Source organism: Gallus gallus, chromosome 3, assembly GCF_016699485.2.
Source record: "Gallus gallus isolate bGalGal1 chromosome 3, bGalGal1.mat.broiler.GRCg7b, whole genome shotgun sequence".
Classification (NCBI taxonomy): Eukaryota; Metazoa; Chordata; class Aves; order Galliformes; family Phasianidae; genus Gallus; species Gallus gallus.
This window is the reverse complement of record NC_052534.1, coordinates 55,918,118-55,946,112: the sequence shown is the minus strand read 5'-3', so window position 1 is coordinate 55,946,112 and position 27,995 is coordinate 55,918,118. Positions and strand designations below refer to the sequence as shown.

At 40.6% G+C, this 27,995-nt stretch overlaps 2 protein-coding genes across 7 annotated transcripts in view; one reads left to right on the top strand and one right to left on the bottom strand.

Annotated features, from left to right (window-relative positions):
- TBPL1 (TATA-box binding protein like 1) lies at positions 1–12,973 on the top strand. Of its 6 annotated transcripts, none has more exons than XM_046938422.1 (8): positions 1–156; positions 4,337–4,399; positions 6,416–6,602; positions 7,145–7,227; positions 8,339–8,402; positions 10,009–10,112; positions 10,199–10,293; positions 12,452–12,973. In XM_046938422.1, exons 3-8 carry the CDS (start codon positions 6,468–6,470, stop codon positions 12,520–12,522), a joined length of 552 nt encoding a protein of 183 aa, XP_046794378.1. In that variant the 5' UTR covers positions 1–156; positions 4,337–4,399; positions 6,416–6,467; the 3' UTR covers positions 12,523–12,973.
- Positions 12,974–17,563: 4,590 nt separating this feature from the next.
- The window catches only part of SLC2A12 (solute carrier family 2 member 12), a 29,763-nt gene continuing 19,331 nt past the window's right edge, over positions 17,564–27,995 (bottom strand). The window contains exons 3-5 of the mRNA XM_419733.7: positions 22,405–22,527; positions 20,131–20,263; positions 17,564–19,334 (exon numbers count right to left, since the gene is read on the bottom strand). Coding sequence (XP_419733.1) covers positions 19,238–19,334; positions 20,131–20,263; positions 22,405–22,527 — 353 coding nt within the window. The 3' untranslated portion in view covers positions 17,564–19,237. The remainder of the gene's footprint in view (positions 19,335–20,130; positions 20,264–22,404; positions 22,528–27,995) is intronic.

Sequence of the window (27,995 nt, the reverse complement as noted above, 5' to 3'; positions counted from 1 at the left end):
AGCGACTTCCGGTGGCCGCTCTAGCCGGCGCCGCGTCTATGCCCGCGGCGCTGGGGGATGTTTATTGTCGCGGAGCCTCGGCCCGTCATCCGGAACGCCGCCGGGCGCGAGCGGCGGGGCGCCTAGCAACCCCGCTAGCCGCCTCCCGCCCGCACGGTAACGGCTGCCGCGAGCCGCCGGGCCGCGCGCTTCCCCGCCGCCCGCGGGCCGCTGCTTAGCGGGCCCGGCCCCACCGCCAGCCTCTGCCCGAGGGACGCTGCCCCGCCGGGCGGCCGCTGGGAGCCCGCGCCCCTTCCTGCTGCGGGGGTAGGCAGCGCGGGCTTCGGCCTCCCCTCCTCGCGCCGGCGCGTCCCCTCCGCCGCCCCTTTCCCTGGCGGGAGTCGGGAGGTGGGGGAAACGGGAGGGAGGGACCGCAGCTCCGCCGGGGGGGCGACCCCAACAGGGGCGAAGTGGCGAGGGGCGCCCGGGCTGTGCGGCGCGGGGTGGGCTAGCGGGTGGCCGCCAGGCCTTGCGTCCGCGCTTTGTCTGTGCTGTGCTTGGCTGAGAACTTCGGGGCACGGCTTGGAGGGGGCGATTGCTACCCTGAGTGCTGTGGCACCGGGCGGGCACGTGCCGGGCTCAGCAGCACGGTTAGCAGAGTTCCCTCAGCTGAGGAGAGCAGAAAGGGAACGCGCGACTTGCCCGTTATTCCAAAGCGTTCGGATTTTGTGTTTTTTTGTCGCTATTTTGTCAATGTGGAACAGCCACCGAGCCTAATTGGGCCAGGCTTTTATCGCGCTTAGGACCATTTTCTACCTATCTAGCTAATGAGATCGAATTGGTAGTTCTCAGTACCTCGAGTTAGGCTATTGCTTGATGGTTTGAGGGAGAAGTGGCACAGAGCTGGATGCAAAGTGATTCTTACTCTGGCTATAAGCAGATTTATTTTGATGGGAAGAATGCGAGGAAGATGGCCTGTTACAAGTTACCCTCTGAAAACAGGCTTTTTCATCTAGCTCTGTAAGCAGCTTGGCTTTATTTCTACAGCTGGATTTGTGTTGGAAGACCCCAGGTCTGTGGGCAGGCAGTAGTCTAACCCAAGAGACCCCATAGCAGAATGGGAAAATTGTGTCCTATTTGCTCCTGGTGTTGCAGGTATAATGGTTTTTTATATTGTTCTTCTTGGACAAGCGTCCACTTTAGCTGTTTTTTGTACATATTTGGAAATGTCTTCCAAGCTGTATGTGCTTTGGTTCCGTAGGAAACAGTCATGCAACTATAAATCTCAGAAGTTGAAAAGAACTAGTCTGAAGGTAATGATCCCTTTTAGAACAATTTAACTTGCCACTGGAGGCAATAAAAAATGAAAGCACGCGCCTCTGGCCCTGACACTTAGAAAGCTGATTGAGTCAGAGGGTTCCTAGACAGACAGTAGCAGTATTACCCTCATTTCTTGGGAGTCATCCACCTATCGCTGTGTCAGTGTTGTATTCCAGGATTCAAGCAGACCTCAGGCCTGTCAGCTCCAGTTTATAGGGACCTGTTTCCCCATGGCCCAAACCCAAACAGGAGGATGGAATTAATTATCTCCTGGTTCCCACTAGGGTTTATGTTTTGTGTTCTTTGTTCTCACCTGGACTCTTCTGGTAACTTAGTCAAAAATGCTTTTCAAGCTATTTGTTGGAATGCCAACAGCAACAATGGTGCGTTCCACTGGGAACACTGTCCACTGGGCTGTTGGAACAGGTTTTGGAATTGGTTGGCAAAGCGCTTAGGTTAAAAATAACCAGTACAAGTTGCTTGTCCTTCTGCTGGTGTGACAAATACGTTCACGAAGCTTTTCTGACGTTAGCATCACCGTTGTTAGGTACCCATCATCTACCTTCAGAACTCCGAGTTTCTCAGCTTAAAGGTAGCCAAAAGCTTAAAATAATACTTTGTTTATATACCCTTTCCCAAGTGCCTTTGCTTTCTCTTTGATGATGACGGCGGTGTTGGTTTGGACTTTTTTTTTTTGGAAGTCAGAGCAAGCTGGCTTTTTTTAGAATGCAAGATTTCAGTGCAGGGTGTGTAGTCTTTGCGTGTGTTTATGTAGTTTCAAAAATAGTATGGCCTTGGTCCTAATTGAGGATGTATGGGTAATGCTTTGTTCAAGAATTGCAGGGCGCAATCCTTTTCTCGCTCCTTCCTTCCAAATGCTTCTTACTCTAAAGTGGGAAGTTTCTCTAGTTTCAGGGTAGAATACACTGCTTCTTAGAGCCAGATATTCTCGTTTTTATACTTTGATGTTCTTTGCTTTATCTATTTGCTGCTTTTCTTCCTCTTTTTTTTTTTTATCCTTAAAGACAGTATTCCATTGGTATCCCTGACATCTGTGTTTAAAAGAGACAACAAGCTTTTAAAATGTCTATGATAAAATAGAATAATACAAACTTTTGTGAAGATGCATTTATGAGTCTTTTCTCTCTTGGTGTGGTTTATGTTACATTCATACATGAGAATTTGAAATCAAAGTTAACTCGTTACTTGCTCTGGAGAAAGCTGAATGAAATGCACAATTATAAAAGTAAAGCTGTGTGCATAGAAGAGTAAATGATTTTATCTTCTGTTTTAGCCTGTTACTAAATTAGCAGTGGCTGGCAGAACATACTTTTTGAAATGGCATTTAAGCTGCCATAATGTTAAGGTTCAGATGAGAGAACTTTTGGGTGATATTAATCAGGAAAACATAAGTTGAGCTCAGTGAAATCAACTTGGAATTTGTGAACCCTAAACGGGAAAGAACCAGATGTTTAGTTTCTACTCAGTCCCTCTGCTCTGCAAGTATAAGTGCATAAATACAGGATAGTAACAGGCACGTACATAATGCTTTTTCTTAATACTAAAATGTCTTTGTAAAAGCATGACAACGTTATTTTCTGCAGTTTGCAGATAGGAAAAAGAAATGTAGAAATTCAGTTTGGAAAATAACAGAATGGGTCAGAGCTACCCGTAAGGGATCATAGAATGTCTTGGGTTGGAAGGGACCTCAGAGATCATCTGCTTCCAACCTCCCTGTTGCATGCAGGGCTGGCACAAGGTCAGGCTGACTGGGGCCCCATCCAACCTGGCCTTGAGTGGGACGCAGTAGAGTGCATCAATAAGCAGAAATGAGAAGCTGGGGAAGAGGAGCATCGGGGCATTGGTTACAACTATGTGTTCCAGCTGGTTGTGCTACTGGAGAGAAACAGAAGAAAGAACAAGTTGGGTTTTTTTTTTTTTTTTTTTTTTTTTTTTTTGTTTTTTGTTTTTTAATGAACCTTCTTACACTATTTTGTAAAGATGGTTTTGGATGTTTTTATGTGGTGCATATATTAGTATTTCTTTAAATCATTAATTTCTGTTGAAGTGGTTGCTGCGCATTTGGATTTCTTTAAGACTTCCTGAAGTAGGAGCACGTCTTTTCTGAACAGTTTTTTCTTTGTTGCTGGTACAGCATGAGACATCAAAATGAACACCTGAGGCAGAGCTTGTAGCAGGTTATGCTCACTGTTCAGCACAAGCATCCAAGTATAGAAGCAGCTTGTTTTATCTAATAATTCTAAACCATGCCTTGGAAGAGGTTGGTGCTATATATGTGTGCTAAACGAGAATGGACATACTGAATCTGAAATTTTCCACACTCAGATTTTTGAAGGAATTTGGGTGGTATTTAGCAGCAGCAAATGCAGTCATCTTAGTGCAAATGAGAGAAATTTCATAGTGAATATTTGAAGTGTTCAGCATTTGAGTGAAGTGTTGCAGTGATTTACTTCTGTTCGATCAGATGATGCTACAGTGACAAAAAGGCAGTTTTTTAATTCTTATGCTGTGTTTACATAACTGCTCTTAGGACAAATTCTGTCATGTTTTAACCAAATATTGCAAACCACAGTCTAGAATATTAACTACAGCTCAAATTAGATGTCAGATTTAAAAAGGTCCTCCCTATATATCTGTTCTTGAGCTTTCAGAATGTGGCTAGTGAAAATGGTGGTATGGTACCCTAATATCTTATGATTTTTCTCCCTTAAAAGTCCTTCAAGTAACTTATACACCTAACCAAGGTATGTCGTAGTTTCTGAAAACCTTACAGACAGTTGCACAACATTTTAACATTGAGATTTTTCCTGTAAATTTCCCTTTAGTAATAGATATTTTAAGTTGTAATTTTCATGTCTCTCAATTGCTTTTTCTTTTGGCCTTAAACCTTTTCTCCCGGGTTCTATTTAAGACAAACTGCCAGTGTTTCATGGGGATGTTCTCATACAGTATTGTAGTTTGCTTAGCAGTTAGGAACCTTTTGAGGATCTTCTGCATGATGGCATTATTCTTTCAGAATGTGGAGATTGAATACGCCAGTAGAAACGTGGTGAAATCTGGGAGACAGCGCCCATTGAAGGTATCTTGTTGCCCAGCGTTAGTTCCTGGGTTCCAGTAAGTGACCTCAGCAAGAGCCAGGACATGGAGCCAGGGTTGAAAACAAATGCCTCTCTCAGGATGCCATGGCTTCCAGCTCCTCGCTCTATGCTGGCCCTGCCTGCGTGCTGTTCAAAATCTGCACATGTGCTGTCTTTGGATCCGGTGCCGTGAATTGCTAACCCAATCTGTAGTAGCCCAGCAAAACCAGATGGAACAAGTCATTTGTAACTTCATAGGATTCATATCATTTTGAATTAAAAAACAACAACAACAAAAAAGATCTGGGAATACTAATTAGTAACTGTTTGTTCTCTTCTCTGCCTTCTCTCCCCCACACGTTGCCTTTGGTTTTCTACATCTCTGGCCATTTCTTCATTGATTTCTGTGTTATCACCTGCCTCTCCTTTTCCTATATTGGACAAACCAACAATTATAGAATAATTCTTTTAGCTGGGAGCCAGCTGCACAATAGAAAAAGCGGCTGTCACAGCACTTGATCAAGTGCATTGTGCACATCTGCACTGTACGTTATTCTGTGTTGGCAGTGAGGCTCAGTATGATGTTTAGGAAGTCATAGTCAGGTAGAAATAATGATAATAACATTGAGAAGTTTGTGTCTTGTAGATATGATACATAAATCAAAAGATTTATAATCCTGTAAGTGTGCGTTGCATTGTGTAATGCGTATGGGTGTTTTTGATACATAGGCTTCTGCTTTTTCTGTGGCAGTGACCATGTAGAGCATCTTGCATATCTGACAGTTTTTCTTTGGTTTTTGTCTTTGCTTTCTGTTGGGATTCATTTAGGATGAAATTTTACTAACATTTTAGCTGAGTGGCTTAAGAGCCAGCTGGGATACTATTGTCTCTATCCCTCAGGCTGCTCTCTGCTTAAACTCATTCTCCTGGATGAGAACTAAGATTTTTACATTCTTATACAAAGAAAAAATCCTTAATAAGCTCTGGTATTTTTATATAAGTCCTTTTCACTATATACTAATGTTCTTGCTCTTTTTTTCCACCCACCTTTCTCCAAATACTTCGTCTGGAATTTATCTGAAATACTAGCTGTCTTGGCTTTGGTGCACTTACAGAAGTGATGCCATCAGTCGCAGGATGGCAGTGAGCAACATGCCTGCTTCCTGTCTCACAGTGATCCTCTGGTCAAAGTGTTTGGTAGGAGCATCACCCCTGGCATGCATAGGCAGACCGAGCAGTTCCTGGCTGCATTAGGTTTGCTGTGTGTGCACTGGATAGCTGTCCTGTGCCTTTGTAGTAACACTCATGCTGTTCCTAAGAAACAGTGTGCTCATCCTATGTCATTCCTGTGGCAAAGTGGAAGGGGATGAGAGTCTCCTATGGCTCAGCGTGGCCTGTTGCTGTCATCAGGACAGTTTGTACAGATCACCCCATGCTCTAACATTTGGAGAATTAGGCCAAGAATGCTGGGTGAGAAGTGGGTAAGCTTTGGTCGCAGACTGTCTACAGGTTGCAGTGTGTGTAACCTCCGAGTTTCAAAGTTATTCAGCAGGCTCGTCCATTTCAATACACATGATAAGCTGTTCAGAATTATCAATGTAAGCATTGATGATTGTAAGCAAAGAAATGCATTTTCCTGAGCCATCTCATGACACTGTCGACTCACTTCTCAGCTCATTTCTCATTTATCTTTTGAAGCTATGGAAAAAGTTTTAATAAGCTTTGCAGTGTCCTAATATAGTTGCTAAGAGCTGTAACAAAGTTAACCAGTAGATTTAAAAATAAAATACATACATTTTATGTCTGTTAAGTCTGGCAATGTGGCTTCAAACAAGCAGCCTCCTATTTTATAGTGCACAGGATGCAGACTGCCCCCCAACACACGCACAGTGAACTTAAATGAGTCAGACTGTAGTCACTTCTGCTTCTTGTCTCATTTAAGGGATGAGTGTATACAAGAACAGTGTTGATAGGCAATTTTCTACTGGTATGTTTAACTTTATTGTTTTCATTCTCAGGATGTGATCTTCATGGTGAACTGGTGTGAGAACTGAGTTGTAAATCACCCCAATGGATGCGGACAGTGATGTTGCATTGGACATTTTAATCACAAATGTAGTGTGTGTTTTTAGAACAAGATGTCATTTAAACTTGAGGAAGATTGCATTAGAGGGAGCAAACGTGATATACAAGCGTGATGTTGGGGTAAGAGATTTAACATTACACAGTTACCTGTTTTTAGATATGTTCCTTAAGCTAAAACTTCATGCATCAGATATCCACGTATGGTAGATAGAGAAATTTTATTTCTGTAGTTATGCAGAATGCTTAAGAAGTCATATCAAGTGCTAAGCCTATTTATTAAGTATAAGATATCTGATGAGACCTCCTATGCCTTGGGATCTAGTTTGTCTCCTCCAAATTTGATTTTTTTTTCCAGAAAATATATCCCGATAAGAAATTAGTAGTGTGAGAGCTGTAATAATAATAATAAAAAAAATAATGGTGCTGTGGCTTTAGGGGAGAGTAACTTTTAATCTGTTGTGTTAAAACTGACCAGCTAATTCAGTGCACATTTATTTAGCTCTTCTCAGGGGCTTATTTTGTAATTGCTGAAAGAGATGAAAGGAACAATTCAAGACCTACAAAAAGTAAAGGAAATATTATTAGTGTAATAGTTGATTTTTTTTTTTCCTAGTATGAAATTGAACTAATTCCCAATGCTACACTTTCATTTTCTTTTTTAGAAAGTATTAATGAAACTTAGAAAACCTAGGATTACAGCCACAATTTGGTCCTCAGGAAAAGTTATTTGCACAGGAGCCACAAGGTGAGTTCATGAAGATCCTTTCTCTGGATGAAATTTATGTGTATTTTAAAACATAATGTTACAGATGAGGAAGTTAGGAAGAGGCAATGCTTGCCACCGTTAAGATTCCCTCACATTCTATCACATTTAAATCCTTGCCAAACAAAGCATTTGGGTGGAATTTATCTATGCAGTGTCTGCTTTGGAGCAAATTGATATCTTAACAAACATCATTTCAGCCTTCTGGAAGAACAGCAGGAAAAACTACTTTATGAAAAGAAATCTTAGAGATTTCATTTGAAAACTTTCTCAGAAATCTATTTTATTTTTTAAGCCAGAACTTGAAATCTAGAAAGGGATGATGCTTTTTAAGGAATGTCTCTTTTATTACTACATGAAAACCCACCTGAATTTAATCAGATTATACACTGTTGGGGGACTGGAAAGAAGCAAGAACAAACTTAGCCTAAGGATCCTTAATGAGTTCAGTGAGTTCCTGTATCTAAGTTCCTTTTAAGATGTGTCCACACTGTGGATAAGATACAGTGGTAAATTTGCATGCTTTTTGTACGTGTTCTCCATCTCAAAATGGGCAGTGTTTGGTCAGTGCTAGCCTTCAATGATAGAGTTGTTTGTTGGTTTTTTTTCCTCTCAGCCTGCACACTATTTAACTGCATGGTGAGCTTTTCTCCTAGACTTCACATTGTGCTTTCTACTAGTAGAATGTTAAACACTGTGTTCTTTTCTATACCTCCAGGGAATCTAACACACCCATTGTAAAGGAGAGTGGGATGAAAAGTAACCACCAAGTCAGGATGGCCAAATTCAGGCTGTTTGTGGTCATATTTGTCTCTTAAGAGCATTTATGTGTGATCAAAGTATGACTTCCTCTGCAACTCCTACTGACTTGAGCTGAGTGCTGAGATAGTCTTCAAATAGGGTATAAAGGATTCTATTTGAATATCTAGACAGTGAAAATAGAATGTAATATGTACAGCTGGGTGAAATAAAGGCTGTCTACGTGATCACAGTTCATGCTTACATTGTAGTTTATTTTATAGTCTGAGTATCTAATATGTGTGCACATAAATATATATTTTTATTAATGCTAGATTGTCTTTCTGCTTTACAGTGAAGAAGAAGCTAAATTTGGTGCCAGACGATTAGCTCGTTGTCTACAGAAACTAGGTTTTCAGGTAATTCTAATGAAAATGGAATTGTGATTTAAGCAATGCTTGTGGACATTGTTTTTAGAAAGAAAAAATGAGGGAATGTTGCAATTCAGCAACCAGCATGTTTTCACTCAGACACCCCTTTTGTGACAGAATACATGTTCCAGATGCTATCAGAGAGAATCTGTCTTACTTCATGGATTTGAGTTTCATTTGGCAGCTTAGAATTGTGCTTTTTCCCTGGCTAATGAACAGTATTTGTTAAATGAACCACCCACAATTGTTTCTTGAATCTTACAATATATTTTTCTATTCACTTGGAAGAAGTGCTGAAAAGTAAAAACCAAACTGTCATTTGAAGACAATTTCCTTCGTTTATGGTGGAATAGCAAATGCATGTCTATCTCGTTTAGGGCACATTTTAGCCCTGTTAACTACAGTGGAGGGAAACGCTGCTGTGTTGTGAGATTGCACAGCTGAAAGTAAGTCAAATGAAAAAGTCAGGGCATGATGCTCCTCTTTTCTGCATTTGGGTTACAGTGACCAGTCAAATATACCACTTGAACTGCATTTATAAGGGTTGTGAATGACTCAGAGTACAAAAATGTGTTTTAAAACTTCCTGGTAGTCAGTTGTGCTGTTTATCCACAATTTGTGTTTACCAACAGGCTAACCCACTCAGGCTGTATTCGACCCAAGCAGAAGTTAGGCAATTTTATTGCTAAAAATGTATGCATTAGAGCCAGGCTCTAAAAGTTGGAGCGGAACATTGGATAACTGGGAGATGAACAGTGCCTCCAGTGTAGATGCACAAAGTTTTATAATAAAGTGAGTGGTTTAAGTGGAATATATTTTAAGGATTAAAGTAATGGTTGACCTTTTTATAAGGTTTGTTGCTTCCACTCATACTTCTTAAAAGTTTTGACTGAGGAATGGTCACTTTCTGCTTTATTTGTTTCAGAAATTGAAGGAAATATTCTCCTGTGATCTTACTGATACTGACTTCTGATCAGTGCACTTGTTTAGGAATTGTCTGTTGGCTACTTTAATGTAAAATAGCCATCAACAGAGAATAACTTAATGTCAGTGGTCTGTGGTAGGCTTCAGAAGGTTAGAGACTGTAAAGAAGAGGTTGCCAGACTGGAGATTTGAAATGAAGCAATTTCTGTCTTATTTTTTATTCCTAGCTTTAACAAAATCATTTATAGCAATGAAACACTAAAGACAATTTTCCATATTGCTTAGGATTCTTGTAACAATGAAACACTTTTTTTTTTTTGCTTATTTTGATGTCTCATGAATTATTTTAGTTTATTTTCAAAGTTGATGTGTTTAGTGGAGCAGTGAGTTGTTCCTGCAGCTCATTCTTATTGTAAATGGTACTAAAACCACATAGTACAACTGTGAAATATCTGCTCCAACAACTACTGTACTATAGAAGGTTAAAGTAAATGGTTTGAATCCATTAAGTACTCTTTAGACTCCTATTAGAAATGCATTAATCACACTGATCATTAGTGAATACACACTAGTATTCTTATAGAACTCTTTTAACATTTTTTGCAATGCATACATCTCCGCTTCTCTATGAATTGAATTTTTAATGACTTTTTCCTCTCTTTTTAAAAAGGTAATTTTCACAGATTTTAAAGTTGTGAATGTTTTAGCAGTGTGCAACATGCCCTTTGAGATCAGATTGCCAGAATTTACGAAGAATAACAGACCTCATGCTAGGTACGGTAGAATTTTAAAGAGTAACAGTGCTTGTATACCTCTTAAGCTATTCTTTTTGAGTTCTGACCTTTTATTTTGTTTTCTAGTTATGAACCAGAACTTCATCCTGCTGTGTGCTACAGAATAAAAACTCTCAGAGCTACCTTACAGATTTTTTCAACTGGCAGTATCACAGTTACAGGTATTTTGATGCCATGAATATTTAACTTGTTGGGAATATTTAACCTCAGGAACAGTTAGTTAGGAAAAGATGGCGTTCCAAACAGTCACAAGATATGTTGAGTAGATTGAGTGGATTTTATTTCCCAGTGCTTTCACCTAAATTGTTTCTGAGCCAAACTGCCAGAGGAGTTACATAGATGTTATTATTGATAAGCTTTAAAATTACCTTGAGTGGACAAGGTCTGGGGGCTTTATTTGTATTTTTTTCCATTTTTTTTTAAATCTTCATAATACTGTAAGCTCCGCTACATACAACATTGACAGCCCTTTCATAAATGTATGTTTCCAAAGTTGAGGTTTATAGAAACATATAATAGAGTATAGCATTTTGTCATTACTGAAGATGACCAATGTTTATAGTGCTTCAGACTTCTGCTCTTTTCTGTTGAAGCTCACTTGGAAGAGAAGTGCTCCCTGGATTACACACATCAGTGACTTTTCCCAAATATTCCAAGACTTGGCCTGAGTCTTAGAGATGCTGTGCTCTGCTTTCTCCTCTAATTTTCCTTTTCCATTCTTTGCTGCCTTTACTTGTGAGGAGTCTACTACAGGCTTCCAGATGTGAAAAATCTTATCTTTAAGGAATACCCATTAAAGTAGTCTGGAACAAAAAAATGCTTTATATCGCTTCAGCTGGAATTCTGTCTTGTGGTTGTTAGAGCTCAGCTATGGGCATTAGAAGTTGTGTAGAGATTTCTATTTTTAAGTCTTAATTTCTTAACAAATACCCAGACTTTGTGGGAAATATCATGAGATTTCAGGAGAATTTTAATTCTGAGTAGACAAACTCCAGACTTTGTAATCTGAAAACCTACAGCTAAAATGTATTTCGAGACTGAAGCGTGTATCCTGAACCAGAGTAACCGGTCAAGCTAGAGCTAGAAATTAAATTTAAAATAAATTGGAAGCTTGAGCAACCCTGAAGTCTTCCAAGACTCTCAATTCATCACATCATTTTATTAATGAGATTTAACCTTTCTGTAAGTTTGTATCTGTCTATTGAGCTTGTGTTTGTACAATAGCAGACAACTTTGCGAAAGGTGCAGCATTGGTCTAGAAGGTGGGCAATGTTCTAAGCTTTGATCTAAGCTTAGGTGAACATTTAACTCAGTTTGCTAAGGTTGAAAACACAAGAATAATGCAGGTCCATTCAATTTTCTCCCTAACTGAGCATGTGAGTTAAAACAACATTTCCCAAATTACATAAGACATGCCAGTAAGTAGGTTATTTGTGATTCTGGGGACCATTTTGAATGACTCTCTGTACTTGAGATTAACTTCTAAAGTCCAAAGTGCAGTATAAAGAAATTGAGTTCATAGACATTGAAGCATGTGAGAAATAGCTGGTTTCATTTATCTGCATCACCAAACTTCTATCCAGGATGAATTTCATTTGACATGTTCCTTGCTTGTTCATTTATGACCTCAGTTGTTCATTGTGAAGAGTCTAGTACCACTAAAAAGCACTCGTAGTTCATTTTTCCTTTTCTTTCCTCAAGTGTTGATAAATCATATTAGATAACCAACAGCTGTTTCATACTGAGATAGTAATCACTCCCTGGCTCGCACATGTCCTGAGATGAATGATTGGTGCTATTTGCAAAATTGAGACTGAAAAGTTTTCAAAGACAAATTTGCTGGAAAAACACACTTAAGTTAAATCCAGCATTATGTGGCAATAAGTTTTTTTTGTGGCTATTTAAAAGAAGAAATAGATGACCTTTGGCCAGGTCATACAAATCTGAGCAGTACAGATTCCTAGAAGAGTACAATAAGTAAAATTATTTTCTTTATTTCTGACACTTAGCTGCTACAATCTTCCTTGGGCTAAAAAATAAGATAGAAATATGAAACTTGTAAGGAAATTAAGTGTTGATTTGTAGTTCAGCCATTGGCCAGAGTGGAACACCTTACAGATCCCACAGTAGAGTCTTTTTCTTGTAAGTAGAAGTGATGGAAGGAAAACTTTCTTAATGTGGGAGAAATTATTCTTGTTTAGAGAGTAAAATTATGGTAGCTAGAATTAAAGATAATTGTTGTTGTCTTAATTCATGATGGTCTGATTTATTTTTTCTCTTCTTATTGCTTTTTTCCTCTTTTTTTTTAATACATCTCAGGGCCAAACGTAAAGGCTGTTGCCAGTGCTGTGGAGCAGATTTACCCGTTCGTGTTTGAAAGCAGAAAATAAATTTTATAATTCACCACTTGATGGTTAGGTTCCCTAACCGAGCACCTTTAAAGACTGCTGCACATTGGACTAAAAGCAAAAAGGAAAACTGGACCAACTATAGCAGAGGAATACAGACTTTTTTCTTGTTCATGGCCACAGTATAAACTCCAGTCCTTTTGGATTTTACTCTTAACAGTGCTGTATTGTAAAAACAGAAGTTTACAAGATATGAAATTGCTGCTTTTAAAAAGACATTCTATTTATTTTTGCAGTAATTTCTGTGTATTCATAAGCAAAGCTGTCACGATGTGCACTACCTTAAAAACATTTTTTTTTGTTTAGTTTGAGCTTGTGTTTTATTTGTGAATAGTCTTTTACATTTTTGTATGCTGAATATTGGGCACCAAAGAAGCTGTAAAAGTTATCTTTTTCACCTGATGAATGTGCACAAATAAAAGTTTGGAAACTATTTCTCTTCATACCTGTTCTGTTATATTCCTTTCCCTTTTTCTATTACATTAAAATTGTATAGTTGCAAATTAATTTGAAACAATGTAAGAATAGTCTTTTGCTGATAGCTTCTGTTTCTATTTGTAGTATGTGTAAAATTTTGTGTGTGGGTTAGATTGAAATCTATAGTAGTTACGTATGTTTATCTGAGGATGAAATTTGGTTTGTTCCCAGTTTGCTTAACTACATGCCAGATCAAGTATTTTCTTGCTGTTAGAAGAAGATATTTCTAAACACTGGAAGTCTACAACAGGTGTTTTGCTGTAGATGATGAGGAAATCTTACCAACTAAAGAAGCTACCATAGAAAAAAAATCAACTGCCTTGTCCACCTACTGGATGCAAAAGGAAACAAAAGTTACTATATGAGCTTTCAGTGTTCTGGAAAGTGTTGTTAACACTTCAACTCAAGAAAACAAATGGTCTTGCTAATCCAGTCCCAGCCTATTACCGAATGACAAACATAGGCCTTTTCTACACTCATGTTACTGTATAATATTTTCATGACAGGAGCTGCCAACAAGCAATGAAGCTTGATTCTGGCATGTATTATTATTGGTATGAATCTTGGACATGGAAGCCAGTAGATGTTTCTCTCAATAAGTGCACATTTGAAGCAGAGGAGAGGTGAATGCTTAAAAAAAACTGCAAATGATACTTTTAAAAAAATTAAAATAAATATGTATAAATGTATGTATGTCTTTTTTCCCTGAATGAAGACAAGTTTAACACTGTGCAGCTATGTGCTGCAGGTAATATGTGATCATGTAGGTTCTGCATACAGTGAACAGTGAACTGTTGCTACACTAGAAGTCACCTGTTGTGGAAGGGAAGTGACAGAATATCTTGAGGAAGTACATGCCTAGTATAACATACATTATGTGTCTGAGGGGTGGTATAGAAGTTGGGTATCTGCAGTGTCTCCATGCAGAAATTGTGGAAAGAATTGGATAGGAAATGCTCAATCATACCCTTCAGAACAAGAGTGACGAACTCATAAAAGCTTTTTTTTTTTTTTTCTTTAAGATCAGTGAAGGTAAGAAAGTAAAGGATCTGTGACTATGAAATATTGGTAGCATTCCACAGTCACAGAACTCTTGTTAATGTAAAGGAATGCAGGCTATGTATGACCTGTCCAGTCAGTCAGTACAGAAGACAGCGTGGACAATGAAATCCACCTCTTATAGGAAGAAAAATGTGTAATAGCCTACAGTGTATTACTGTCCAGCTGGGCTATTTAGCTCAGTATGTTTGTGTGGTACAAATAATGCCAGTGGGTTTGAACTCTTCGTTGGCTATATGTGATTTTCTATAGCAAGGGCACAGCAATATTGGGAACAGAGACAGACTGGGAGAGGAGTTGCTGGAAAGCAGCTCAGCAGGAAGGGACCTGAGAGTGCTGGTGACAGCAGGCTCTACGTGAGTTAACAGCCAAGAGGGCTATCTGTGTTTTGGGTACACTGAATAGTATAGCCAGACAGTTAAAAGATTCTCTTGCTATGCACTGGTTTAGCACTGGTGTGGCCTCATCTTTGATATTGTGTTCAGCTCTGGACTCCACACTATAGAAGTGATGTTAAGGTCCTCAAAATCATTCAGAAGAGAGCAGCAAAGCAGGACACGCCTTCCAGATCCATCACCCATGAGGATAGGCAGGTAACACTTCAGTTGTCCAGCCTGGAGAAGAGGAGGCTCAGGGGCAACCTCCCTGCAGCTCCCTGTGGAGGGTAAGTGGGCAGGGAGGTGGTTGATGCCCCGCATCTGTCAGTGTTCAACATACATTTGGATAATGCCCTTGGTAACATACTTTAGCTTTTGGTTAGCCCTGAAGTGGTCAAGCAGCAGTTTTGTTTGAGACCTTAAAAACAATCAGTAAGTGAGCCAAAAAGCACCCTACCAAACCTGCAGACAAGGTAGCACTGAGAAAGGGAATTATAGTAAACAAAAGAATTCTTGAAATACATATTCCTAGCTGAAAGGGAGACAGTTTGTTTGTGACAAACAATTTCTAATATGACAGATGATGAAGTTGGTGGTGTACGCTCATCCTCAGGGATAGCGCTGTGTTCCCAACCACTGCTGGGAAACTGCAGGTCCCAGCCTTGAGTTGCTGATGCTGTTTACTTCTGTACACACACACTATGCCTCTCCTCGTGTTTAGATTAAACCTGCCAATCAATCAGCTCCTCCTCGACGGCCTTGGTTTCCATAGCTCTGCCTGTTTTCTCCTCGGTTCTCCAGTTGGATCACACACAAGTTTCTGCACAGTGCTCAGCTGTAGCACTAGCAGTACCATAAGAAGTCTATTTCACATTCCTTTGAGAGAACAGCCAGTTCTATTTATACAACCTACTAAGGACTCATTTTCACTGCAGAATGAGAACTGACTCATTGCTAGCTTTTGAGTTGTCATAGCCACTAGATCTTTAACTGCATGTTCTGATCCTCATTTTGTCCTTCACTGACTTGTAGTTAGACAGCATAACTAGAGAAATTTGCATTCATCCTTCTGCAATTATACTGGTTTTTTTCCATACCCTTCTCAGAATTTTGCTTAGCTCTGAGCTCTGACACAGTCCCTCTCACTTTAATACTGCCTGCAAATTTAATAAGTATGTTTGTTCTGTAATCCACCCTGTTAATGAAGTCAGTGAATAATTTTAGGTCTTCAGAAACTTTTTGGGTAGTTCTTCAGAGGGATGTCATACATAAGATGCCTCTTTCTGCCCTGTTACAATGCTATAATGGGATGGGAACTACCACAGTAACAGCACGGTGATAAAGTCTTCAGCTACAGCAAATGAAAACAAGCCCAAATACAGCAGAAATGAGGGAAAAGAGCTGCTTACCTTCAGAAGACCTCAAACAAGCAAAGATCTCCAGCAAATACTGCCTTCACCTCTGCTGCAACCCTTAAATGAGGTCTGGGTAGGTATGGAATCTGGCTCTGCCCCTTCCAGTCACTCAGGTGCATTGCTTTCACCTGAGCTCCACTGGGCTGACCCTGCCTTCTCACCAGGTACTAAATCAGCTTCAGGCCGTGACTTAGCATTTCTGCTACACCTGTATTTTAATAGTTAGTGGGAAGTTGTAACCCCTAGTTCTGTGTCATTAGATGTGCAGGCTTTGATATAAAAGAGAGGCATAGTTAGTGCTACGTTTACAAGGCTATATAAGTCTACATCTATAGTACTACAATTAAGACTAAACCCATAAGGTGTAAAAAAGCCCTTGACCTCACAATATTACCTTTAGTGGTACCTGAAACCGTTAGAGTCTCTGCAGTTAAACAGTGTTGGAACTATGCCTTCTTCAAAAATACTGGTTTTTTTACTTATTTCCACACTGAATGTTTGTGCGTGGGGAAAGCTCCAAAAAGCTCACCGTGAAGCCAAAATCTCTCTCTCTGGGGAGACAATTCCCATGGTATTTTCCAAGTTACATTTATTCTTGTGAGAATGCTTACAGAATTTATTACAGCAGAGATTTATTTTGGAAGCTGTGATGCTCAGCAGGATTTTACGGAAGCCCATTGCATTCAGTGTGATGTAATAGGAATTACAAGCCAGTGTGGGCTCGGATTGCGCATGCGAAAGTATGTTCAGCTATCCTACAGCAGTACCAACCAGAGCAATTAATGCTATTGGAAGCACTGGCAATCGCTGTCGAGTCCCAGATGCAGAAATTTCCTGCAATGTGCTGCCACTAAAACTGCATTTTATTCCTTGATTTAATCTCAGATGTTTGTTAGTATAGGAATGAGTGTGATAAACCAGCAGCGTATTTGAAAGGCGACCCAGAGTCAGCTGAAGATGTCTTGTGAGGCCGGTTTAGTACAATGCACGTGAATGAAACGCAGCCACCAGCAGGTGGAGAGGTTTCAGTAGACATCAGCGCTGAACAACGTGGAAGGTGCCAACACAGAGACTCAAAAAAATGATGAATCCAGTCAGTTTTTTTGTTTTTTTTTTGACAAGATGACTTTCCAAGTGTTTAGAATAGATGGTGTAACTCGTAGGTTTTATTAAAAAAAAATGCCAGTGTTGATGTAAAAAAAAAATGGGTTACAGTATTAGCAGGCCTGTAGTAGCTCTTTACAGGTGCTGGAGAACATCTTCCAGATCTTTTGCTTTTTACCTAGTGCTTAGTAGGCTTCACACACACTCATTAGATACTACATGGTACCAACAGTTGAACCAATATTTTAATATCTTTCCATTTCGATAATAGAATGTTTTGTTGTTGTTTTTCTCCAGTAATAAGGCACTAATATTTGTCAAAACTATTCTTCACCATGGCTCCAACCCAGCTATCCTTGCATTGCTATTCTGTGACTGAGCTTTCACACATTTTGCATCCTTTTCATGACTATATGAAGAAGTTACAGCAATGCACTTACCTTTGTCACTGCTGCAGTGTTGAATAAACTGTTACTGGTGCAGCCAGGAAAATGCAAGGAGACTCTCAGTTGCAGGGTCTCTTCCATGCAGTGGCAAAGAGGCCTCTTCTAATAGCGTGTTATTTATTGGAATTGTAGTGCTCAGACAAAATTCTAGACAGGTTTTCATTTTTTATTGGAAAATTCAAAGTAATGGAAACAAAAATTTTCCACATCTATGGGAAAGCTGGAAGTACGTCTGGTCCATAGTGGGATTGGAACTTGCGATGAGAATCCTGCACATTATCCCCAGCTTAGCTAATCCTTTCAGCAATGAGAACCTGAGACCCTTGAGCTTACTCCTTCTGGAGGAGTCTTCACCCTGAGTCACCTGAAGCTTAGGCGCATGGCCCCACTGTTTATGTAGCCTGTGTGTGCTTGGCCTCTTCTTGCTACTTACGGACTATGTCAGTAGTACTTACATGTATCTTTATTGGATTTTACTTAGTTTTATGTGTGTCCTTATCTGTATCTTGCTAAGCCTTATGTGCACTATTGTATGCATTCCTGAAAGCAGATAGGTCTTATGACACTCATGAGGTTGCTGTGAGCACTGATGGCTCTTGAATCAGTACAGAAAAAAAAAGGCAGCCATAAGCCAGCCAGCTCACCAATCACCTAGAAGTTTGGTGGAAGAGCTTCTGCAAGAGTTTTGGTTGTTTTAGATGTCACTGGATCTGCACAGTTAAAAATCCTGAGTTGTGATGACAACTTGCCTGACCTTTGTACAAAAAGTCCAACAAGATTTTGACACTAGTTCCCTAAAAGTTTACAATGTAAGAAAGTTGTGGCATAGTTTTGGCCAGTAGATAGCTGAAGTCCTGAGGTAGCTAAATTTCCAGTGGCTTTGGTAAATCGTGACCTTGGCATCAATAGTTTCTTTTCAGGTTTTGAACACATGCTAACTGTATGAATAGGTGCTCTCCTCTAGAATTACAAAGTCAGTGTGTAAATGTGTGACAGTCTCAGAATCTGATCAGAACTGATTCAGTCTGGCCAGGAGTAGAATTTTACCTTGCTCAGTAAGTTCCTTTAGTGCAGAACGTGGTCAGGTGGTTTTAATGCTATGAGACAGTAAATAAAATGGGATCATGTGGGTAGTCCAAAGTAGTATCAGTACTCCAGCTGACTGTGTCAGTCTTACTTCCTCTATTAAATGCTGAGAGAAACGCCACTATGTGGCTGCTGAGACAGTCAGTATGCTTTTAAAGTGTTTGCAGGTTCTTGGGCCATTTACATATCTGCTAATAAGTATCAATCTATTCATCATTCTACCACAGTTCATTAACCTTTTAGGAAAAAATAAGCTTTTTTATGGGAGCCATATAGCTAACTCTTTATAAGGCTGGTTCAGTAATTTAGGATACATCTGGTGAGCAATAACCAAGAGTTGGAGTGACATAAGTGTTTGGCAGCCTCCTCTGTGAGACAGACTTTTCCTTCTCCTTGGCACCCAGTAGCTCTTTGAAGGTCTGAGCACTTGCTGAGTATAGATAACAAGGACTGTGCACAGTATTCTGGCTTCCATGCACCTCCTGTGTGTCAGAGTAACCTAGGGGAGGTGAGGGATTCTGGTTTGAAACAGATGGAGCCTGGTGTTCCAATGAGTTACAAACTACAACGATCTTTAATGTTGGCCATAAACTACCATTGAAAGAAGCTCTAATAAGAAATAAGAGAGAGATTATCTTGTGTATAACAAAGGTACCATGTGTTCCATCGTAGTGTCAGCATTATTTTTTTCTGAGTCAGTCTTTTGGCAAAGGCTGCCTTGGTTGCCCCAGCTCTAGTAGAACTGTTCTTTCTCCCTGTTGGGTAGTTCCACCGGCACCAGCTTCTCCCTGCGCTGGCTCATCCAGCACAAGGGGGTCTTTGTGTATTTACTGGAGAATAAAATAAAGAAAAAAATAGATAAATAAACAAATAAAAATTCCTATTGAGTGTCAGTAGGACACGTTGCATGGGAGGACTGCCCTCACTCACTACCACCACCCCCACAGGCCTTGCAAGGCCCATGCCCCAGGCCTCTGCCAGAAGAGTGTGGAAGCTATGCTGTCTTTTGTTTTGGGGCTGGTAAAAAAGTAAGTACACATCCTCTTTGGACACATTAGGAGAGTCTGCTTTGTTTAAATATATATATTCAATAGCTAAATATATTTAATAAATATTATATATATATATTTAATAGCTAAAAAGAACTGAAAAGGATGGGGGGCATTATAAGCATCACACTAATAATAAAAATTGAGTCCACAGAGCCACCAGACTCAGTAAACACATACACAAAGTCCTATCTAATAAAGCTATCCAAACTCGCATGGAGGGTTGAAGTACTGGAGACAGGGTCATTGTCCTTCCTTTTCCCTGTCTGCAAGCCAAGGCATACTGCCCAAATGGGAAAGCAGGGCTCCCTCCTCCCAGAAAGGCCACTCAGCAAATGTGCTGGGGAGTCCGGCAGTCATTAGTGTTGCTGGAAACCACCAGCCCTTCTGGGTCAGTCCTCCCGCAACAACAAAGTGTTTGCTTTGCCAGGGAGATTATCATGTGCAAGCTCAAGCCTTGAAAAAACATGACTTTTCCAAAAAAAATATCAGCTTGGATTCCCTTTTCGTTAGTACACATCACTGAGAGGCTTTGTCTCTCTGGCACCATGGAGACGCAGTCACGCTTTGTACTTACTCTTTAGCCAGTTCCATGGATATTTGCTCCAACGAGCATCCTTTCGTCTCTGGTATAAACACAATAACAAAAGCCAAGGATGCTAGGCTCATTGCTGTGTAAATGAAACACACCCAGGACAAGCCAATAAGCTCTATAAGGGAAAAAGAGAATTTTAATTTTCAAATATTACTTCTTTTTCTGCTGCCATGTTTCTATAGGATACAGCCCCAAACACACAGGAGATATCAGAAAGCAGTTAGACTGCTATTCTTGGCCTTTTCATTTGTGCCTGGCTATAGTTAGAAATGTTTTTGCTTTTTCAGTCTTCATGAAAAAGAAAACAAAACAAACAAAAAAAAAAAAGAGCTCATATTGACCCATTTAGCACAAACCCATTGATTTATTTTGTTTGCTGTCACTTTGGATAGAAACAGTGAGCAACCATTGTTGCTGTTTCATACCAGGGCACTGGGGGTCACAAGTGCCTTGAAATTCCACCCGTGTCTGGTTTTTTTGCAAATTCTTTCATGGAGCAATAAGAGCATTTTTCACACTGTGGCAGTTGTCTCAGTTAATCCCACCAGGCTGTCAGTTCCCAGCATTTCTACTGCAAGCTGTGGGTTCTGCATCAAAAAGAGATCCAAAGCTAACTCCTAATGGGGCCAACCAAGAACTCTGTGTTTTTGTGGTTTGTTTTCTTTTTAGTTTAGGGGGGCAGAGACGTCCACAGGATAAAGGAACAGACTCTGCCACCACTGTCATGTTCTTGGAAAGCTCACCACGTACAAGCTTCTGTATAGGCAGGCCCTTAGTGTTCTTCCCTGCTAAAACTAAACTAGAATTCTGAGACATTTGTCAGTTGTGTCATGAGCTAAAAATTGCAGCTGAAGCTTCTGTTCCAAATGCTCTCTTACACATCAGATACCTGCTGGCCATACTGACCTCCACATAATTCTGCCTTTCTACCCCAGATTAAGAACTTGTAATTGCTTACAGTTACACTTTCAGAAATCCAGATCACATCCGCTAAACCAGCAAAGTTACTGTGGATCTGTATTCACTGTAACTGAGACCAGAGCAAGGGCTACATATGCATTAACAAGTAGTGCTGCATGACAGGAGAGTAATTCCAGGTCAACTAGTATTCAAGATGCATACTGTCTGATATCAGGAACATTTCCTTAGCTCTGGTGTGGCCCGAGGTCTGAACAAGTGTTGGCAGGTAGAGAGCATTCAGAGTGCATTTTCCCATTTGGTTTTGTTGAAAAGCAGTTCAGGACTGCTCTGTGATGGGAACCAAAGTGCCACAAGTGTAGACAACTGGAAAAATTACTTCTGACAAAACTAAAGTGCTAGTGTAGACACACTGAATTTAACCTGGCATATTTTGTCCTAGTTTTGATCAAAAAAGAACTTTCTCTCTCCCTCTCTCTCAGAAAATGCCAATGTGAAACTCATTTAGTCATAGATCACACTCAATTTAAATATTCCATTTAAAGATATATCTAACAGGATGAAATCAACTCCACTTTTTGTGGGTCTGATAACAGTTGCTTGCCTGCCTCTTCATCTGTTGCTGAGTAATGTAGAGTTAAAGTAAATTTGGAATCTCAGTTCCCTCATACAGTTTTACTTTCAGCCCATATTTTCTTCAGAGAAAGACTGTAAACCAAAATTAACAAAACTTCCTATGGAATTAAATTAGAAAAAAAAATATTTGCCAATCAATGAATTTCCAACTTGGCATTTAAGCCTTTCCCTTCATTATAAATTATACTGTGATAGTCTACTTCCTTGTATTAAAACATGAAACACTTTTACCTTCCAAGGACACCCTTTTCTAAATGAAATTTGCTCAAAGTCAGGTTAATCCTGCAAAAATAAGATTGATTTCTATAAAATGGTCTCTCTCTCTTTTTTTTTTTTTTTTTTTTTTTTTTTTTTTCTCCCTGAGGAAAGCTATGTCTGATCCAAAAAGCTGTGATCTAATATTGAGCAGAACTTTCACTGACTTCAGAAGGATCAGGGCTAAATCCTACATATCACATATTTTCATCTTACTAAGGAAATGGCTTTTTTTCAGTGGTCTGTGGGAGATGCAGAATTGCTACAGGCAGACTCAGAAAGGTGTGGAGGAAACCAACACGACATCAACTTAGAGCACCCAAGTATATCTCTGAGTTTGGCTCCTGGGCACATGGGTGCAATTTCAGCAGCACTGTTTGCAAAGGAGAGACTTTTGTTATGTCCATGAGGAGAATATCAGCTCAGGAGAACACAAAGAAATCTTACCAGTGACAGTCAAAAATGTCAAGGAGATGAGAAGGTTTATTCCCCAGTTCATGCTAGATGTCAAAGCCATGGCCCGTCCCCTGATCCCACCAGGGAAAATTTCACTCAGGACGAGCCAAGACACTGAAATGGAAGAAAAAAAGAATGTGAAATATCTTTGAAAGGATGACTTGCTGTAACTTCAGATGGCTTCAGTTGGAGCCACCTGGCAGAATAAGGCAGTTTGGAGGATGCTAGATGTGCATGGGCCCAGCCCCATGAGGGCCCACCCTGAACACTACCAGCGGTAGGAACATTGTTACCTTCCAGACATCACCTGGGAAACAGGAAAGGCTGGGAGGTGAGCCCTGACAGCACTTCTACCTATGAAAGGGAGCACTATAAACAACTCAGTGACATAATGCTGATGCAGCTGGGGCAGCAAACCAAAGTAATCCCAGGCCTCAGAGCAGCGCTGGGTGTTTCTTCCGCCTTATAAATCAGCCCACTGTGCTGAGGGAAGTTCTCTGCTCCAGCTCTCTGCTATGAATCAGTGAGATCGCTGAGGGATAAATGAAGGCAGACATCCAGATTTTTGGCACCTTTGTATCACACCATAATGTAAGTGACCTCAGGGCTGGTGTTACTGGTCGATAAAAAGTTAATTCAGTCATATAGAGCTGGCTGAATAGCAACCTTGACAGCAAGAAAAAAAAAAAAAAAAGACACCACATTTCTGCACTATTCCTCGTTACCGAAATAAAGATTAAAACAACCAAATCAACTTCTCTAGCTCATAAACAAGATGCATTGGCTCAAAGTTGCTCTGTGGAGAAGCCGTGGGCCAGCAGATAACCAACACAAGGGCAGAGAGATACATGTAGACAAACTATATCTTCAGGCCCTTGGACATCACAGGCTGGTCCTCTGATTCATGTTTTCTGCAAGATAACAGATGGACACACACACTGGGCAGTCTTTAAGTTATATCGTGAAACCTGACCTTCTGTGGCCAAGCATGCGTCATGCTGTCTTGTCCCTTTGGGTGACTGCAGGGTTCCTGTGTGACTGAGGTGGTGAGGGTGTGAAAGGAAAAATGCTGTGGAAGACTATAAGGGACCAACTGAAAGGGAAAGAAACCTGAGCCTTAACTCAACAGAGTGGATTCCAGCGATCTGAAATTTAGATCTCTTTGTACCACAGATTCAAATTCAGTAATAATTTTTGGAGCTGACCCAGATTTATTTATTTAGTTAGTTAGTTTTATGGAGAATTAAAGTGAGCTTCCCTCCCATGCTGGGATCCACCTGGCACTGTGGTGATGTTAGCCCAGGAACGGGGGCAGGAATCAAAACCACGATGCATAACAGCCTGATGCTGTTACAAAGACACATGGACATCATACAGTGAAAGCTGTAGAGAGACTTCTATTTTGCTGACTTGGATCACAGAAAATTCAAGACACTCTGCTGAGAAAGCAAACTTTCATCTAAATAAATGGTTTAGTCTAAAGTTCTGTATAGTCTCGACAAATAATGAAGGGGAGGGGTGAGTAAAAAGAAACCTACCACCTGAAGCACATATTCTTCACTGTCAGGACAGCTTGTCTGGCTCCTGAGCAAAGTCAAGCCTTAGCAGTGCATGAGAACCTTGTTGCTCTGTTTTGCCCCCCTTCAGCATCAGGGCTGCTGAAGCACAGATCATTAGCCAGTGGTACAGCTCATCACTGCAGAAAGTGCTAGCCTCAAAGCAACACAGAGAGCAAGCAGGATACAAATACACTGTTTCTAGCAGCAGGTAACCAGCCTGTGGGCTTTGTTACCATAGAATATCATTACAGCCAGAAGCTGATCAGCACTGGAGAAATTGATTATACACCAAGACTGGCAAAGAAAATATTCATAATGCAGGGTTAAAATAGACTGTGAAATAATTCAGATTTGTTTTCTGCAGGGGACAAGCCGATCTCCAGATGACAGGGGTAGGAATAAACTTTTTCCCTGGGAATTTTGGTCTATTTATGCCCATTCAAGGGCTTTCTTGCATTCAAGCGCTTGGCAGTGCCTGCTTGCAGAGGCTCTGAAGATGGACCATGTTCCATTTCTGCTAATGGGGCAAGCCCTGAGCTGGGTGAGCATGAGGGGCTGCATTGTACCACAGCTGAAACTGCGATGCTGCAGCAGCTCCAATGCCATGCATTTTTGCAAGGATAGGTTGGCCCTTTCTGTCTTAATGTCATTCATCTATGGGGTTGAAACATGGTGTTTTCCTGTTAAGAAACCAAAATTCTTGAGCATTTGCATCAGCTAGAGTAGTGCTTAGCCATTATTATTTCAACAATCTATTTAGTTCAGGCAGGCTTACCAGATCTGTTTTTCATGTCTGCTAATGGTAGCTGCTTCCTCTGGCATGCCTCTGACCTCCGCTTAGCTGGCTAGGAGTGGAGAGGTTTATTTCCCCGAGAGAAATAGCAATTGTAGAAATCTGACACTTATTACATTCTGTTTATCCCCTTCCCCAAGCTGAGGCAGCGATAATGATCGATTCTTTGCTTTTAGCACCTCTCTGGGATTGTTTTTACTATTTGTACTGTTGCCAAAAAACAGCAGCTGCTGTAGGTACAGAGGGATGTGGCCTTCTCCTGGGGAGCCGGGAACTAGGCTCTGCTCCCATACACAATGGCTGCTGCTATCTTGTGCATGCAGCCCTCAGAAACTTAACCTGCGCACTCCCATAGTCTCCACAGAGAGAACTGGCTTCTGTGCCTCCACCAACCTAAGCAGCTGCACTGCACAGGGGAAAACAGCCCTTGCTTGAAACCGGGGTCCAAATAACATCCCCTCCCATCACCACCACCACCTCTCTGTCTTCTAGAGAATCCAACATTACTGCAGAAAGACACTGCAGTAGGAACCACACTGCACACACAAAGAAGTTTTCAGTGACCGATTCAGCAGCCCCAGCTGCTGTTGGTGGAATAGATGGGGAAAGAACTGGTGCCTTGCAGTTCAGGTAGGGTAAGAAGTGAGGCTCAGAGCCCAGCACGAGTCTCTGTGCAGGAGGATTTGTTCATGCAGAAGCTGCACATAGCGCTCACCTCACTGACCTGTGGGGAAATTGTACAATTGAGTGATCTCTTATGGCACAATCCACCCACTGGTGGTTTGTGGATGTGGTTAATTCAAAGAAAACATTAGTCTGCATTAGAAGGCTTTTAACTGTTTGAGTATAACAGAAACTCCAAGCACTGAATTTCCTTCCCCAGATGGTAAGAACAGAGGATGCAGGTACAACAACAACCACTTGACTGGGAGTGGGACATTCATCTCTGTACAAAGTACAAGAGACTGTAAAGGAATAATAATTACAATGATGGTGGTGGAAGATTTCAGCTACTCCCATTCAGACTGTATAAACTGCAAGATGAGGTACATTGCTGGGCCTACATTTTATATGGCATAGATTATGGTTCCTTGTAGCAATTTGCCTGATAATTAATGAGAGAATAAAAATGTATCGTGTTTTAAAGCTGAGCAGTTGTTCAAGGTGCAACTGCCACAAAGATACTCTGTTTTACTGGCTGTAACATTTCAAAATCAAAATTATTGTAGAAATGAAAAGAGCATATCATAATGTTTTGTTTCAAAAGGAGGACAATATTAGAAAAAGCATGATTGGAGGGCAATTGGAGTGAGTGCTTTAGTGGTGGTATGGAGAATGTTTGTTACCTGATTAGAGGATTAAAAGATAGATACAACTGAATAAAATTAAAAATAAAATTAAAATATCTTGGCACAGTAGAAGAACTGAGTGAAGAAAGCTGTTAGAAATACAGTAGTGCCTCCTATCAATGTCATACCCCTGATTTGTACATGCTGTGGGCAGGTTTGGTCAGCTCAGAGATATAAGTGCCACATAGAAAGTTGTGGAATTGGCCCTGAACAGGGCAATTAGGCAGATCAGGACTCCAGCTTAGAAAAGGTACAGTGGAGGGAAATAGACCTGAAGCTTATACCATTGTGAATGTGAGAGAGGAGAGAGGTTTACATTGCTTTTTAGAAGACACAAACCAGGAAAAATTGAGTGAAGTCAGCAGGGACAGCTGTTAGGGAAGACAGGAGGATGTGTTTCTCCAGGCAATGCTTATTTTAACTGCAAAGCTGATTTGCACAGGAAGCTTAATATGTGAAAAATATTATTGAGTTAAAATGACAAAATTCTGGATATTAAAACAATATTTCTCTATGCGTGTGGAAAAGGATCCATCAGGACTACCAAGCAACAGTAGAAATAAATCTCCAGCATTGTTCTCAAAGCCCCATAATTATCCAGAAGGACTTGCTGTGCATGTTGCAGGTGCCTTCTCTTTATATGTTCCCTCAGCACCTGCTACTGGCTGTAGCTGGAGATGGGTAATGGATTGAGAGGCCCTTTTGTTTGAGCCGAAGTAGACAATCTAATGAGCCTTACGTTAGGGTAAAGAGGTGCCTTAGACCCTTGTGTGATTTCTTCCTTATTCTATCTATGCAGTAAGTAATAAACAACAATAATAAAAATAATAAAATCTCAGACTTACATCAGAGAAGCAGAAACATCTGAGAATATCTAAGCAATGCTGTGAGGTTGAGTGTACTCAACATTCAAGATACATGAATGAAAAATGTCCTTGTTTTGTCCTTATTCCTGCCAGGAGGCAGAAGCAAATTGGAAACTGCTCAGCAGCTCTCATTAATGAAATATTAGACCCACTGCCATTCATTTGCTGCTTAGCATTCTTTCCTTTCCTGTACCTGTATTGTGCGAGATCAAGCTCAATGTGGTGAAATTTAGAAGCAGCTGTTGGAATTGTTGAAAGAATTCAAGTTGCTGAGGTACAGACTCTGGAAAGAGATTAAGTAGGTTTACAGCTTAGCAGGGAAGTAGGCGGGAATACATAAGGCTGTGGAAGGAGAGGAGTGTAGAAACCAGAGGTCCAAGCAAAGAGGAGGAAGGGATTATCCCACCAGCAATGCAGGCAGAGATTTTCACGTACCTGGTTTCTGGACTAAAATTCTGCCCACTTTCTTTTTTTTTTTTTTTTTTTTTTTTTTGCCAGAGACCAAAGCAGACAGACACCACATCTGTTTAATGAAAGCTAATTGTCTCCATGTCACTGCCCCAGAACGTGAGACTGAAGTGGCTGCTCAAAATTAATAGCTGGCAAATACAGAGTAAATGCAAAGCTGTATTCCTTCAGAGAGCGGGTGAGCAGCCAGTAGAGTGCCTAACGCTTCTGTGTCCACACGTAAAGGAGCTGAATGCTTCTACTACTGAAGGACAGGGGAGCCAGGAGAAGCCACAGCTGATCTCGTGCCTCTAGCTGGATCCCATCTCTGCTGCTGAAGATAACACATATCTCATTCTATGGCTTTTGATGTGCTCTAAAGTTCAACTATTGCTTCTCTCCAAGCAACTTTACAGCTGCTGGTTGCAAGAGGCCTAACGCTGATGATGATATAAAGGAGCCGGCATGGTATGGCAGAGCTTAGATTCTTTCTCTTCTTATATAGTACATTTCTATATCTAATGGTTAACCCTCTAGGTTGACTCAAGCATCATATGTTAATACAAGT